We start from the raw sequence: 16,270 nt of genomic DNA, 5'->3' as shown, positions 1-16,270 counted from the left end.
TAGAGAACATCAGCAAGCCCTCGGGTCTGCTGGGAGGGCGACAGGAGCGGCCGCCTTGAGAAGAGCTCTGTGAAGCATGAAGTGCCTCACAAATGTCAGGTGACATGCGTGCGGGGCCCCAACCGGAATCTACACAGCTGAGTCTTCAGCAGGCCCTAGGGGCTGCATCTGCACGAGGTCAGCCAGGTGTGTAAACCTTACTTAGCACTAGGGTGGGGCCCTGGGCTAGTTCTAGAAGGTACCTACAGAAAGGAGGCAGGCCTCACCCTCAGGACACTCACAAGGAGTTCTGAGTTGGCCCCTTCTTCACAGAAGAACACGGGCCATGGCTGCGTTGGTGACAAGGCAGAGCCTGGCTCTAAGCAGGACATCAGCAGGAACCTGCCTGAGGCCAGGCCTGGTGAGGGTGCAGAGGGCTCAGGACCAGCTCTCTCCCTAAGATGTCTCCTGCCAGGCACCTCCCTCGGTCCTTGAGATCCTGTGTATCAGTCCCACTTCCTGCAGCAGCAGAAGTCCTGACCTGGCTACAGGATTTCTGGAGTCTAATCCTAGCACTTCACAAATTTCCAGTTAGATTAGAGGGAGACAGAGCTACTGCCACTGTGTAATCTCTTGCTGAAGGCCCAAAGTCTTCCAGGTGGCCACTCTCATTTCTCATAAACCTCTGACCTCAGGGGCAAATTCTCTCTCTTTTTTTTTTTTTTTAAATATTTATTTTTTAGTTTTCAGCGGACACAATATCTTTGTTTGTACATGGTGCTGAGGATCGAACCTGGGCCACACGCATGCCAGGCGACCGAGCTACCGCTTGAGCCATATCCCCAGCCCCAGGGGCAAATTCTCAATTTGCAAATCTGAACCTTCCTTTTTAGTTGTAGATGGACACAATACCTTTATTTTATTTATTTATTTTTATGTGGCACTGAGGATCGAACCCAGTGCCTCATGTGTATTAGGCACTGAGCTACAACCCCAGCCCCTTGCACCAATTTTTAAATTCAGTTGTGTGATTTCAAATAACAGGGACTGCTCACTGAGCCCTTGCCTGCTGCAGAGCACCAGGTCTCAGGAGGTCTATCAAGCCAACAAGTGTGGGTGTGGCCCAGTCTCAGGCACCTCCCCTTCACTCCATTAAACCCTCCGTGTGAGTTAAGTACAAATATCTCCATATATAGCTGGGGAAACTGAGGCTCCCAGAAGCAACAACCAAGCTCCATAAGAGTAGCAGGCCACAGGATGTGCCGTCCAATCTGTCCTCCCACATCCTGTCTTCATTGTTCTGAGTCAGTTTTCCTCATTTGCAAAGTCAAAGTGGTGGATGAGACCAGTGATCTTCAAACTTTTTTTAGCCAAGGGCCCTTTGTTCCAGTGAAATCTTAAGTGGAGATGTACCTCCTCAGAGGATGAGCGTGGGCGTTGGAGGGGCTGGAGTCCCAGCAGCTGGGCTTCCTCCCCATCCTGCCCGGTGCCCTGCTGGGGAATGGGGAGCCCAACCCAGCCTGTGTCTTCACCAACAGTGACAGCTAACGGAGCCCAAAGCGGGGAGGGACAGCCAGGGGCCAGTGGCCGTCACAGCTCCTCTGGTGGAGGGGTCTCGGAGGTCCTCAGCAGAGACAGCAGATTCAGGGCTGAGACACCACGTACGTGGCCAGCACAGATCAGCAGCATGCGCACCAGACGCTGTGCCATGGTGGCTCGAAAGTCTTCCACCTGCAGGGAGCGGAGAGCAGCAGTGAGAGACTGGGCCGCAGGCCCTACTCCCTCACTCGGGGCAGCTGTGCAGGCAGAGCTGGGGGATGAGACTTGGGGGCAGCTCAGGGTAGCTTCTGCAGGGCTGGTGGGCCCAGGGCAGCTGAGGGGGTTCCAGGTGAACGCTGGGCGAGTACAAGATTGTCTGTAAATGTTTGATAAAGAACAAATCATGATGCTCCCTGACTCCCCTAGCCAACAGTTGGCCTCAGAAATGCCTCTCTGGCCAGTGGAAGGGGTGCTGGCCAGGCCTGTCTGCAGACTCAGGACGAGTTCCCTCAGTTCCTCCAACTCAAATCCCCGTTTGTCACCCATGATCTTGGCTCAAAACCCAGTGGTAACTTCTCTACCCTCATTGCCCTGGTGCTACCAGAAGGTGCCAGGGCCTCTCAGCCCTGCTTGAAACGCCTTTCTACCTTGCTGTTGGTATGGTGCCCACCCACACCCACCTACTGTCCATGCACTTCCCTCCTCTTTGCCCAACACTGAAGCTGGGGCTTGGTTCTTGGCTTCCTTCTCTCACACTCAATTCACCTGGTTCTGTGGCTTTAAAACCACCCAATTTCTGGGGCTGGGGCTGGGGTTGAGCAGTAGAGAGCTCGCCTCTCATGTGTGAGACCCTGGGTTCAATCCTCAGCACCATATAAAAATAAATAAATAAACAAAACAAAAATATTGTGCCCATGTATAACTAAAAAAAAAATTAAAAACAAAAAAACACCCAATTTCTGAGGATACACAAGTTACATCTCTGGATCTTTAAGTGTCACATGCATGTGTGCAGTGACTGGACTTCTCCCCCCGATGGCTCATGTCCACAGCAGTGGCCCTGGTGGCCCCAAGCCCTGCTCCTGCAGTCTCGCCCCTCGCAGTCAAAGGCAGAGCCACCCTCCAGCGGTCAGGCCATGGATTTCAGAGCTGTCCTACCACTCACCTTCCCTCACATCTGGTTATGAGCACATTCTTGTCACCTCCTCTCTGGAAACAGCCAGTCATGTTCCATCCTGTCCTCTTCTCCCCTAGCTACCGGTACGTCCAGACCACTGTGTGTATGTGTGTGCGTGTGTGTGTTACTCGGGATCGAACCCAGAGGTGCTCTACCACGGAGCCACATCCCCAGCCCTTTTTATTTATTTTGAGACAGGTTCTCATTTGAACTTGAGAACCTCTTGCCTTGCCTCCTGAGTCACTAGGATTACAGGTGTGCCACCACGCCCAGCCCTTTACCATTTCCTCTTTCTTGACTAGAACAGAGTCAGGATTTTTTGAGACGCGGTCTTGATAGGCTGCCCAGGCTGGTCTCAAAAACCTGGCTCAGGTCATCCTCTTGCCTCAGGCTCCTGAGTAGCTGAGGCAAGCACTCTACCAACTGAGCTAGAGCCCCAGCCCATGTCCTGGGACTCTTTACTATTTTGTTCTATGCTGCATCCCTGGGGCCTAGAGCAGTATACACGAGAAGGATTTGTGGAATAAATCCTCCTGCTCTACGTTCTGTGGTCTTTGCCCCCAAATCCATCACAGCTTGGCTCCATAGCTGCCTCCTCTCACCCACACATCACACCGAGACAAGGACCCAAAGTCTGACCACAGTCACGACTTTGCCCATGACGTACAGGAAAAAATGACTTAATTCTACACCAGGCTTCAAAAACCCGGCGAATCTTCATCTTACAAGATCAAGAGGGCAGGACCACCGTCTGCGTTAGGCACCGCACAGGCCTGACCAGTAGACCTGGGCATTTGTTCTACTGGGCAAATCACACTCCTCTCTGGGTGCTTCCTCCTCTTTAAGGGCTGGGAATCCCTGCCACGCCTCACACCGTGGCGAGGGACCCGGTATGGGAAGTGTGCGCTCCAAAGGACAGCAGGGGCGTGTGGAGAGGTGCCGGACCAAACTGCGGCTTCATCTGAAGGACGGTCAGTGGCACTTCTGCACCCCTTTGCTGACTGGAAACGGCTGGGGCCTCTGCCTCCTACCCAGTCAGCCACAGCTGGTTTCAGGCTAGAAGAGACCTGGTGTGGCCTGCCATCTCATGGCCACACTCAGAACTGCACCTGCCTGGAGGCTGGCGGACCCAGGGCATCCGTGTGGTGAGCTGTGGGTCAAAGGTGCTTCCTCAATGGAGGTAAGAAAACTGAGGCTCCCTGGGGGAGGCGACTGGTTCCAAGTCACAACAGCAGGTTATGACAGGGACAGCTGTGTGCTAACTGGCTTGCCAACTTCCCAGCTCTGTGCCTGTGAGCAGGAGCCTATTCTCAGTCTCAGTTTCCTCAGAGCTTTGCTGGGAGGGAAGTCTGCAGGGGAGACACTGCAGGTGTGCAGGGGCCATGGTCCCATCTGAGAGGTCAGAGCCTTGACCTAGTCAGGGTCCTAAAAATAGTTGTCAAACAGAAAACCAAGTTTGTGAGAGAGGAGTATGTACCCTTGCCACTGCACTGGTCTAGGGCGGAGCAGGGCAGGCCCAACAGCTAGGCCTGCCCACTCCTGAAGTAACAGGGAGACAGCGATGCGTCTACTGGTTGTCACAGACTTTGCTACTCCTACTCACGCTCTTCCCTACATCCAAGGGGCTCGATTTCACTCAGAAGTCAGCAGAGGGAAAAAGAAGCTTTTCCCCTCTCTCCAAGTTCCCAGATCACCTGAATTCTGCCACCAAAGCAGAGGGGTTTGCAGACCCCTGGGCTAGATGCTGGGGAAGGTGCTTGAGCACTCGGTTTTCTCTGCATCCCATCCAAAGGTGTCAGCCCAGGAACACAGAAAAAACATGAATCTTCATAATGAACCTCAAATCTCAGGAAGAGATCCCCAAGCAACAGAACAGTCTTGGTGCATGGGCCGGGTGCAGTGTAGGCCCTGCTGGCCCTACACACACCCAGCAGAGGGAGCACACCGACTCCACACCCGTGAGAGGCTGAAGGGCAAATGTATCAGTGAAGGGGAAATGCGGCTTGCTCCCTGCACTTGGGATCCCCTGCGAGAGACCCATTGGAAGCAAGCCGATACCACATGGACCCCTCCTGCCACATGGACCCCTTCTGCCTCACGCCCGCCCACTCGGCAAACCTGCTGCAGCCTGCTGGTGCCCTGCCTTTACTGGGACTGGACAGGGTCTGCAATCAGGGGAGACAAGGGTGACACTGGGCATTGTGACTGTCAAGAAGCATGCAGTGGTTAAGGAGCAATCTGGCACCTGCTCTCATTAGCAGAAGAGCGAGATATTAATGAGGACCCACAAATCCACAAACAAGACAAGTACAGAGAAACTAAGAAAAGGGAAAGCCTGGCTACAAGCCACAGAGACGGCATCCAACCCATTTTCCACTGTACCTAGAGGTCACGCCAGTGAGCAGAAAAGGCAGGACTCATGTCCCCCTACACTCAGGGGCCACCTCACCTGGTACTTGATCCTGCAATAAGCAGTCCTGACAGCCCCTTCCCCGCAACAAAGCGTAACACTGGCCACTGTGGAAAGTGTCCTCACCTCCAGGTCACAGAAGAACAGGGGGCTGCGGTAGGTGTGGGCCAGCTTCAGGACCGTGTTCCGGTGAAGGCTGCAGTGGTGCTCCTGCCCAGCTGCAAAGAAGCAGAGAGCACTAAGGCGGTGCCCAGCAAGACCTGGGCACGGTCGCTACCAGCCCTCGGGTGTCAGTTCTGAACTGGTCAGTGGGTGACAACCTGTTCCACCATCAAATTAGCTCAAAGGGCTGGGAGAGAGCGTTCTATTAACACACGGTTCCCACTTATGAGATGAGCGGAGTGAGAGCCCTGTCAGGTGGAGTCAGCGCCCAGAGCCAGGGCTCCCGGGGAACTGGTTCCTTCTTCAAAGCTTATTGAGAATGATCTGTGCCAAGCACTCCCCTCACAGTTCAGGTCACACATGTCCCTGGTGCCAGAGGGGACGCCAGAACTCAGTTTTGAGGTATCCGTAGGGACTAATAAGACAAGGAGAACAAAGCACTTGAGAGAACCCCGACGTAGACAGAGGGGATGGGCCCTGACTAGGACTGTCGCCCACGTGACTCTCAGCTGCGCCACCACAGTGCTACAGGACCTTGGGCGTGGCCAGTTTTCTTAGTTATAAAACAGATAATACTGCGATTAATGCTCAAAGATTAATGATAAGAAACTAAGCACCTACAATAGTCTTGGGCCTGGGAAGAGCCCAATAAAGGTCAGCTATGACCATTTGCACTGTTAATATCGCAACGTCTCAGCAACAGCAGGACTTTTTCAGAGAATGAGGGTAATAGGAGGTGACACTTGACAAGGCAGAGGCCAAACTGCAAAATACTTTGTGACTTTAGAGGAGTCTGGATTTCACTCTGAAAGCTGCAGGAAGCCAGCAGGCAGCTGCGAGCGCCACAGAACTATCTGCTCAGATTCACTGTTAGAAAGACTGACAGCAGCCAGGTCCTCAAGTCATCAGCCGGGCTGCCCTGGCAAGGACCCTTGACTGCCCGCTTTCTCTCGGGGCGGGCGGCAGGCAAGGGGCGCACTTACCACCAGTGCCGAGGAAGCACACCCTCCCCAGGAAGAAGCTGGCGTCCACATGGTGCAGCGACTCCTCCACGTGCTGCAGACTGGGGTGGCCAGGCCAGGGCAAGAAAACAAACCAGAGGAGGACAAACTTCACAATGGAGACAGCAGAGCCCCTGCTTCTCTGGTCTAAGGTCAGAGAACAAGGGGAGGGGCACAGGAAAACAGCCTGGAGGAATACTCGGTCCTTTAGTTATGACTACTTTTTAAAAAGTGACTCCCACTTGTGAAATCGTCAGTTGGTAACACAGATGCACGCAGAGACCATCAGGTCCCCTGGCTCAGCGCTGCCCTTCAGCCCAACTCCCCGGAGGGAACTGCTGCCATCAGTTTGGGGTGTCGCCCCTTCGGAATGCTCCAGGTGCGTTATGGTGGTGTGAACCAGCATCAAACTCCCATCAGTGCTGCTGAACTATCATTGGGATATTGTTTGCGAGCGTCCCTAAGACTTCATGTGGCCATGGTGTTAGGTGAGGCTTAGGAAGGGATTAGGATTAGACAAGGTGGGCAGATGAGGTCCTGAGATTGAATCCTGGTGCTTTCATAAGAGAGAGAGAGACCAGGCAGACACACATGTGCTCCCTTTCTCTGGCCAGTCCTCGGGACTCTGCCATCAAGAAGGCCATCACCAGACGTGGTCCCTCAAGCTTGGACCTATAGAACTGAGGCAAAATAACCTCCCTTCCCTCCTCCCTCCCTTTCTTTTTGCAGTAGTGGGGATGCAACTAAGGGCCAAGAGCTCCGTCACTGAGCTCCATCCCTGGCCCTTTTATTTTATGACAGGGTCTTGCTAAATTGCCTAGTTTGGCCTTGAATTTGTGATTCTCTTGCCTCAGCCTCCCAAGTAGCCGGGAATACAGGTGTGTACCCTGGGCCTGGAACTGTCTTGGGCGTTTGCTGCAGTGATACAACACCGACTCATACAAATGCATGGAACTGCTAGGTCCTTCAGCGTGAGCACACAGCGCACCACGTCCTACCTTCCCAGTGATGAGCAGTTAGGTGGCCTCCCATCCTTCCCCGTTAGAAGGTAACCATGCTAGTTCTCAACTCCTTCTTTTCTCCCATGCTGACTAGTTCCAAGGAGCTGGCTGCGAGGTCTAGACGTCCTCCTAATGCTAGAATATCTGCCATCTTCGTGCTCCTGGGTTCCCAGGTGTCCCCAACACGGCCTTCCCTCAACCCCCACATCACTAGGTATCTGTGCTGGACCCTGCCCTGCCTAACCTCGGCCAGCCATGCCCCTGGAGGGGCTCACTCCCATCTGACCTCAGGTGTCGATTTAGATATTACCTGACTGACCATGATTTAGATATGACCATGACTGACCTCAGGTGTCGATTTAGATATTACCTCCACCAAAAGGTCTGCCTTGGCCTCCCACACCTAAGGCCTGGCCGTCAGAGGTCTTGTGTGGGCTCCACAGCCCAGCTCCTGCCTCTTTACAGTCCACGTCCCCAGAACTCTAACTGTTCTCTCAAAAGTCCAGTGTCCTCCCAGTGGACGAGGACACCTGAGGAAAGCAGTCTGTTTTGTCTGTTTCTGTGCCTGCCGCTGGGTATACAGAGTAGTTTTCAGAGGGTTAAATGAACAGAGGACACGGTAGGATTTGTGGGTTAAACACTGTGCACTGTCCACTGGCTCCTCCCTTCTGTCCTCTACGCTGACCCTGGCCAACCTCTCACTGCTTCCTCCCTGCCTATTGCAAGTCATGTCACTGTCCCAGCACACTCCCAGTCAGGTCGGCCCGGGTCCCCAGGGCTCATGTCCTCTGGTTCCTACCTGTATTTGCTATGAAGGTTAATCACAAACACAATCAGGTCGATTCGAGGCCGATTCACATTGGAGGGTAAAGGGAGGGCCTTTGCCAAGTGACTGAAAAACAAGAAATCCGAGCATTAAACACAAACATATCCACTTACAGTGACTGTCATGTGCTGTCCTTCATAGGGGAAGAAGATGCCAAGGGCTCCTCACCTATTCACCTGACACTCTGCAGGCAAGACTTCTCTTTTTTGGCACTGGGAACTGAACCCAGGGCACTCAACCACAGAGCCACATCCTCAAACTTTTTTCCACTTTTAAATTTTGAGACAGGGTTTCACTAAGTTGGTGAGGCTGGCCTCAGACTTATGATCCTCCTACCATAGCCTCCTGAGCTGCTGGGATTACAGGGTGCATCATCACACCCAGCCAGGCAAGACTTCTCGAAGGAAGAGAGGAAGATAAATCTAGTCCTACCTACCTCCCTCCTGATTCCGCATGCTAGAAAAGAGATCTGTTTAGTAAGCACCATGGTGAAAGACCTGCTAAGCTACATGGCACATGGTGCAGGGCTTGGGAGGTCACTGTGTCTTGAGGGAGACCAGTCTCAGAAGAAGAGATTGTTGGGCTATAAAGTTTAGGAGGTTAAGACTGAACCCCTTTTGAGGCAGATGTGGGCACAAGTCCTAGTTCTGTCAATTGCCAAGCTAATGTGATCCTGGGCAAGTAATTTACATCTGGGCTCGGTCTCTGGGTTTCGTTTTTGCTGCTGGGGAAGGAGCTCAGGGCCAAGAGCATGCTGGGCAAGTGCTCCACCAATGAGCTGTGCCCACTGCCCTGAAGGTTTTTCTTGAAGTCTCTACTTTTGCCCATTTCCACATATTTCTATTACCCATTTCACCCTTCACCAGACTATAATTTAGAAAATGGAGAAAAGCAAAAAGCACAAAAAATACAAGTTTAAAATATTCACATGTACCCTGAAGTCAGTCACCTAGAAATTAGTACTTGAACATTTTGGCAAACATGTCTACGTAATGTATATAGACAACAGTGTAGATATAATCTAAAAATGGAATAATAGCATTCATTTAACTTGAATTGAACAGAAGCAAAAAACAAGCAGAAATGAAAAAAGTAGATGAACTTTGGAGAGGCTATTTCTTTAATCAAAAGAGACCGTTCCCTAAAAGAGCTGAATCAAAGAGTCTGCAACTGAGGATGTGGCTCAGGGGCAGAATACTTGCCTAGCATAGTAGGATGCAAGGCCCTAACTTGTATCCCCATTGCTGCAAAATAAAACAATAAGTAAATAAAAACAGGCTGTGAAGAAAAATAAGAAGCTGACATCATTTGTCAGGGCGAAAGTGGGGGGAGGCAGCTGAGGATTGAACCCGGGGACACTTTACCACTGAGCTATAACACAAGCCCTTTTATTTTGAGACGGGGTCTTGCCAAGTTGCCCAGGCTGGCCTCAAATTTGCCATTTGCCATCCTCCTACCTTGGCCTCCTAGGTCACTGGGATTATAGGTGAATGCCACTGTGCTGGGCTAATTGCCACCATTTTAAACTGTTTCAATTTTATCTATATTGGATTGATTCTCTATTATGGAAAGTGAGAAAATTAACATTCTTACATCTTATCCTACCATTTGGACATTATGAATGCATATTTATGCCTCGATATCACTGTTATTAGTTACTACATACACCTATATTTTGCTCTAAGTCTGGACCCAGGCTGATGAAGCTGCCACTTTGGAACATTGCTGGTCGTGATGGGGAGGCAAAGGGCCAGGGGAATTCTTGTACTAGCAATTAAATTCTGCAGTATTGAAGAGACAATCATTTTTGTGCACATCTCATTGGCTAGAACCAGTCACACAGTTCCCCACAACCACATGAGACAAGAAGTACAATCTTAATTACTGCCACGGGCTGCAAACACTGAGAACTGGAAATATGTGGCAACAGTGTGAATAGATGACTATACAGATGATTTTCTTTCTTTTTCTTTTTTTTTTTGAGAGAGAGAGAATTTTTTAATATTTGTTTTTTAGTTTTCGGTGGACACAACATCTTTATTTTATTTTTATGTGGTGCTGAGGATCAAACCCAGTGCCTCACATATGCGAGGCAAGCTCTCTGCCACTGAGCCACAATCCCAGTCCCGGTGATTTGCTTTTCTAGCCTAAAAGTCTGAAGAATTATTTACTCTTTGAGTTTGATAACGTAACTAGGATATAATTGACGTCAAGTATTCTGTATTCTACATCCATTTTACCTGTAACAAGAATACATCACCCTCTTAATGGACAAATTCAACTTTTCATTCATTTCAGAAAATACTGTTATATGGTTCGATGCTTTTGCTAGTTTTCTCAAACCTTTCTTCTTTGTAAATCTACTCGGATCCTGTCTCCAGGTATTCATTAGCTAGATCAAACAGTATCATTTTTTGGCCCTTTTTTAACTCTTAGCTCCTCAGCTTCCCAGTTCCTCTTTCTGTTGTTTTTCCAATTAGTATATGTATGTTTCTTTCTTTTCTTTTTTTTTCTTTTTGGTGGTTCAGAGGATCAATCCTTGGGGCATGACTAAGCTACATCCCCAGCTCTTTGTATTTTTGAGACAGGGTCTAAGTTGCCTAGGATGGTCTTGAATTTGAGATCCTCCTGCTTCAGACTCCTGAGGTCCTGAGATTATAGGTGTGTGCCATAGCACCCAAATGAATATTTCTTTAAAAAATTAATTTTATTATTAAATTTTTCAATTGTCCAGAGCACTAAAAGGGGAATTTTATTTTCATTTTCTTGTATTTTTTTTGAGGGGGGGAGGGTGTACTGGGGATTGAGCCCAGGGGCACTCAACCACTGAGCCACATCCCCAGCACTATTTTGTATTTTTTTTGAGACAGGTTCTCACTGAGTTGCTTAGCTCCTCATTGTTGCTGAGGCTGGTTTTCAACTCACAACCCTCCTGCCTCAGCCCCCGAGCTGCTAGGATTACAGGTGTGCACCACTGTGCCCGACTCCTTTTCCTGTATTTTTTCCAGAGTGGGTTCCTCATGGATATTTGTATGCCATGTTACTTGCCCCGCCCCCATGATTCTCATGACCTTTTTCCACTTGTTCTTATTAAATGTAGGAGATTCTTTTTACTGTATTTTTCCATTTACCCTGATAATAATTAAATGGATTTTTATTTTTGTTTATTTTTTCAGACTCAGAGCTCTCTATATTGCCCAGGCTGGCCTTGAATTCCTGGGCTCAAACAATCCTCCTGCCTCAGCCTCTCAGGTAGTTGGGATCACAGGTGCATATCACCACACCAGGCTAAATGAATTTTTTTAAAATATATTTTTAAGTTGTTGATAGACCTTTATGTATTTATTTATATGCAGTGCTGAGAATCAAACTTGCTTCACACCTGCTAGGCAAGTCCTCTACCACTGAGCTACAACTCCAGCCTCTGGGTAAATGCATTTAAAAAAATCCTTTTCCAGCAGGTGCAGTGTTGCACACCAGTAATTCCAGCATCTTGGGAGGCTGAGGCAGGGGGATCTCAAGTTCAAAGCCAGCCTCAGCAACTTAGCAATGCCCTAAGCAACTTAGCGAGACCCTGCCTCAAAATAAAATATAAAAAAGGGCTGGGAATGTGGCTCGCTGGTTAAGTGGTCCTGGGTTCAACCCCTGGTACCAAAAAAAAAAAAAAAAAATTCCTTTTCCATTTGAGATTGTGGGTTGCTGTATTTAATGTTCTGTAGTGAAAAGCTTGGTGAGATGCACAGACAGACCTGTAAACAATCTATTCAGAGGGAAAAGATCATACTCCCTCATCAGAGATTTTTGAAAGTGCTGTTGCAGGGTTTATTTTGCCCATAAAAGACATTCCAGTTCCCACTGAGGAATTACCTTCTGGATCTGAACCATTTTCCTTCAACACAGATCACTGGGCCTTATCTTTCTATCAGGGAGAATGACACACATTTTCAGTCACTTGATGTAAACAGCAGCTGTTTCTGCTTCCTTCCAGTTAGAAAAAGGAAACAAAAATGAATTTCTTTAGTAACCTTTTCTCCAAACTTGGGGTACTAAAGAATTTTGATAATTTTGTTGTGGGAGTAGCAGGGTTAGCAGACAAAACATGACAATTTTCAGCCTGTTAAGTTTGCTCATTTTTGCTAATTTTCAATTCATTTCATTAGGTTTTTTTGGAGAAGATAATTTTATGGTTCAGCTTCTTACCTTCTATTTCACTACCCTCATAATTTGTAGCATTCCCTACCCTTCAAAATTTTCTTCCTTCCTTCCTCCCTCCCTCCCTCCCTCCTAGGGATTGAATCCACTGAACTACATCTTCTTCCCTTTATTAAAAAATTTTAAAATTTGAGACAGGTTCTAAGTTGCTCAGACTGGTGTTTAGCTTTGGATTCTCCCGCTTCAGCCTCCAGATTGGCTGGGATTACAGGTGTGCACAACCGCGCCCTGGAAATCTTTCTTGAAACTTGAATTAACCCGATTAATTCAGCAATTATTAATTGAGCATCTACTCCGTGCAAGTTGCTGCTCAAGGTCCATGGGGGTGGCAGACAAGTGAACCAACAGGTGGCCAGGAGATCCTTTATGTTGACAGGTACTAAGAGCAAAGCAACAAGTGTTGCGACAGAGAGTGATGGACGGGGTGCTCAAGTGGGTCCTGTGCAAGGTGTGAACAAGCGAGGTAAAGACGTGAGGAGCCAGCTTCGGGAGGAAGGCAGGCTCAATGAGGACTACAGGCGGCTGGGAGCCCCCTCCGAGGCTCCCTTTCCTCTCCCTCTTTCCCAGCCAGAGCTTCCGCAGAGCCTCAGCTACTTACACCCTTAGCTCAGACGCGCAGTCCTCTTTGAGCATCGAGTCCGCCAGCTGTTGCAGGAGAGCATCCTCCGAGCCCACCAGCTGCCCAGGGAGAGAAAGCAATCGGGGTGAGACCTGGGCAGGACAATTCCTCCGCTGAACCCGGCTCGGTGAACCCCTCCCTGGGGGATCAGGCCACAGCCCGAAGGTAGCTCGGAGGGGACCATTTCCTAAGAGATGGGTCCCTGCAAGGGGTCTGAAATTTAGGCCAGCTCCAGGTCTGTGGGCACCGCACCTACTGCCCACTCCCACAGTCCCTCCGACCGCCGGACCTCTACCTGAGGCCAGAGCCTAGGTTGAGTGAAAGCAAGAACCAGCAAGGGGCTCTACCCGGCGTCCGGGTACCCGCCCACCCGCCCCACCAATCATAAGCTGGGAAAGACTACGCCGCGCATCGATTGGTCCAGGTGTCCCTCAGTCTCGGAGAGCGGCTACTCCGATTGGCTCAGAGCACTGCTTTCCCGCCTACAGCGAGGAATACCGCGCGCCCGGATCAGAGAGCGCAGAAGCCAGGGGGCTCCCGGCAGTCACGGGAGGAAGGCCCAGTAGGGAAACGGGTGGGCGAGTCCCCCTCGCCGACACCTACCAAGACGGTGGCCATGTTTAGGCCGGGCAGCTTGTCCAGAGGCCTTAACACCGACATCTCGATCGCAGCCGAAATGCCCTTTTCGCTTTGCGCGCGGAACTTTCAAAACGTGCTGAGATTCTCCGTTAATTCGTGGCGGGGAAACACGTGGTCCTCTCTGGGCGGGGCTTCGCGGGGAGGGGCGGGGCATTCTTAAAGGAACCACTACCTCCTTTTTTTTTTTTTTTTTTTTTGGTACCTAGGATTGAATTTAGGGGCACTCGACCACTGAGCCACATCCCCAGCCCTATTTTGTATTTTATTTAATGACAGGGTCTCACTGAGTCGCTTAGCATCTCGCTTTTGCTGAGGCTGGCTTTGAACTCGCCATCCGCTGGGGTTACTGGCGCGCTACCTTCTTTTCTAAGGGTCCCTCTTTGGTCCCAGGTATCTAAGGCTCTGGACAGGCCTTTTGTTCACTTTTGTTCATTCGTGCTTGTTGAAGGCACTCTTGACTCCTTCCAGACCTGCTCCTCCTATGCCTTTTCCATCTCAGCTGACTCCGTTCCTGTGGTTGCTCAGAACTAAAGCTAGGGGTCACTCTTGACTCTTCTTCACTCCCCTTGTTCAATCCGAAAACAATTTTTTTGATTCTAATCTTAAAATATATCTGAAATTGACCACTTCTCAATACTTCTTCTGCCATGACCAGCACGGAGTCACTCATCCGTCGTCTGTGCTGGGACTGTTGTAACACGTTCTCACAGGCATTCTGCTTTCACTCAGATCCCCAGGGCTGCCATCTGTTCTCCAAGCTGCAGTCACCCTTTTAAAATGGACAGATCACTGATCAAACCTTGCCCCAATGGTAGGCATCTCACTTGGTGCTGCCAACTCCTGAAATGACCTCCCAGGCCCATTGTGTTCTGGTCCCTGACAATCTCCCTGATCTCATCTTCTGCTCTTTTCCTTCCAACACGTCTTCCCAACCACACCAGTCACTATGCCGTTCCTCAAACATTCCAGGTCACCTCCTACCTCAGGACTATTGTCTCTGCTGTTCCTTTTGGCTGAAATGCCCTTCTCCCCAGTAGTCACATGGTTTGCCTCTCAGCCTTATTTTATTTATATTTCTGCTTCAATTTAATCTTAACAGAAAGGCCTTTCATAAAGACCTTATTTAAAATTGTAAGTCACACGGGCTGGGTTGTAGCTTAGTGGTAAAGCACTTGCCTAGCAAACATTAGACTGTGGGTTCAATCCCCAGATCTGAAAGAAAGAAAATTGCAAAACAGCAGCCCCTCCATACTCTTTATCCCCCCTCCTTTTGTTTTGTTCAGTGTTTGGAATTGAACCCAGGGCCTCACACATACTAGGCAAGTGCTCTACCACTCAGCTACTTTGCATGCTAGGCAAGTACTCACCACTACATCCTCATCCCCACAATCCCTCTTTTTTTTTTTTCTTCTCTATTTTCTCTGTAGTGCTAATCTCCACTTCACATGTCATTGTCTAAAACTTCCCTGTAGCTGAGGTGTTATCCCACTTACAAAATAACAAAGTAATGCATTACTATTTCATGGATTCTGACAGTAAGTGGTAGGCATTCCTGTTCTTTGTCCAAGGAGAGCACCTCATCCTTTAAGGGTTCTTTTTCTTCGAACACAACCCTAAGAAATGACCTGTTTAAACAGCTATCAGGATCTTGCTTTCTTGGCATACCAAGCAAGAAACATGCAGGGATTCTCAGGAACCATAGCAGATTGCTTCTCTCAACAGTGTAATTACTTGTGTCTCCAACTAAAGTGTGAGGTCAGAGACTGTCACTTTGTAGGCCCAGCACCCTAAAAAGTGCGGGAGACATAGTGGTTGCTCAATAAGCATTTGCTGGATGAATGGATTGACTCCAATCCATTCATTTATTCTCAGCAGTTAGTTATCTGTTCATTAGTTCCAGACCCATGGTGGAAATAACAGACAAACCAGACCTTACTGATCAACCCTGTGATGAGGAAGACAGACCATCTGACAGAGTGATCACTGTTGTGATATCTGAGAGAACAGAGGCATATTCCCCATCTATCCTAAATCCTTCTTACTGCACACTAAACCAGTTGTCTTACTCAGAACGAGCAGGAAGTAAATGGCTTCGCCAGGCCCCTGCCCTCAGCACAGATGGAGTTTTGGTTTCTCTTGGCATGGGATGTGGAGACTTCTCCTTGAAAGCCAGGTAGCAGTAAGCACTCCGAAGATCAAGTAGAGCAGCCTGGAAGAGGGAGAGGTGGGAAGAAGCTACTTCGGGTCAGGGGAGACATCTCCACAAAGGTGATATTTTGAGCAGAGGCCTGAATCAGTAAAAAAGGAACCTAGTAAGTTTAATGTGGAAGAGACTTTAGGCAGAAGGAAGTACAAAGACCCCAGTGGGAACACTCCTGGCACTTCTGAGGACTGGCAAGGCAGATGGCATGAAAGTGGGAGCAGACAGGGTCAGAGCAGACACGGAAACGGGGTGACTGACACCCTTAAAGGGTCAAAGGCCATGGAAAAACTTTGGAACTTGGTCAGAGCTTTCTAGGAGGAGCCAATCTGAGACCCATTCAAAACAACACGTGCTGAGTGTCTGCCTTGGGCCAGGCCCAGTGCTGGGCACGTGGGACCCAGGCTACAGAGGTGTCCTCTTGCCTCAGGGAATTATCAGAAGCAGATTTTAAAAAATCAATGGCAGTACAATGGATGAGAGCCATCTGGGGATCAGCCAGGGA

At 49.5% G+C, this 16,270-nt stretch overlaps 1 protein-coding gene across 1 annotated transcript; it reads right to left on the bottom strand.

Moving 5' to 3' along the window:
- Positions 1-786: 786 nt before the first annotated feature.
- Cenpm (centromere protein M) lies at positions 787-13,266 on the bottom strand. Its single transcript, XM_026405957.2, has 6 exons — positions 13,222-13,266; positions 12,906-12,985; positions 8,069-8,161; positions 6,251-6,330; positions 5,232-5,323; positions 787-1,710 (listed from the first exon to the last, which is right to left on the bottom strand). Exons 2-6 carry the CDS (start codon positions 12,938-12,940, stop codon positions 1,570-1,572), a joined length of 441 nt encoding a protein of 146 aa, XP_026261742.1. The 5' UTR covers positions 12,941-12,985; positions 13,222-13,266; the 3' UTR covers positions 787-1,569.
- Positions 13,267-16,270: the final 3,004 nt, after the last annotated feature.

This window comes from Urocitellus parryii, chromosome 5, assembly GCF_045843805.1.
Source record: "Urocitellus parryii isolate mUroPar1 chromosome 5, mUroPar1.hap1, whole genome shotgun sequence".
NCBI lineage: Eukaryota > Metazoa > Chordata > Mammalia > Rodentia > Sciuridae > Urocitellus > Urocitellus parryii.
Note: the sequence above shows the minus strand (reverse complement) of the source record. Positions and strands in the feature narration are given on the sequence as shown.

Coding starts and splice junctions, on each gene's coding strand:
- Cenpm (XM_026405957.2), bottom strand. CDS start 12,940: ATGCTCAAAGAGGACTGCGCGTCTGAGCTAAGGGT. Junction 5,324..6,250: donor GTGCTTCCTCGGCACTGGTG/GTAAGTGCGCCC, acceptor GCTTCTTTGCAG/CTGGGCAGGAGCACCACTGC. Junction 1,711..5,231: donor TGTTCTTCTGTGACCTGGAG/GTGAGGACACTT, acceptor CGCTCCCTGCAG/GTGGAAGACTTTCGAGCCAC.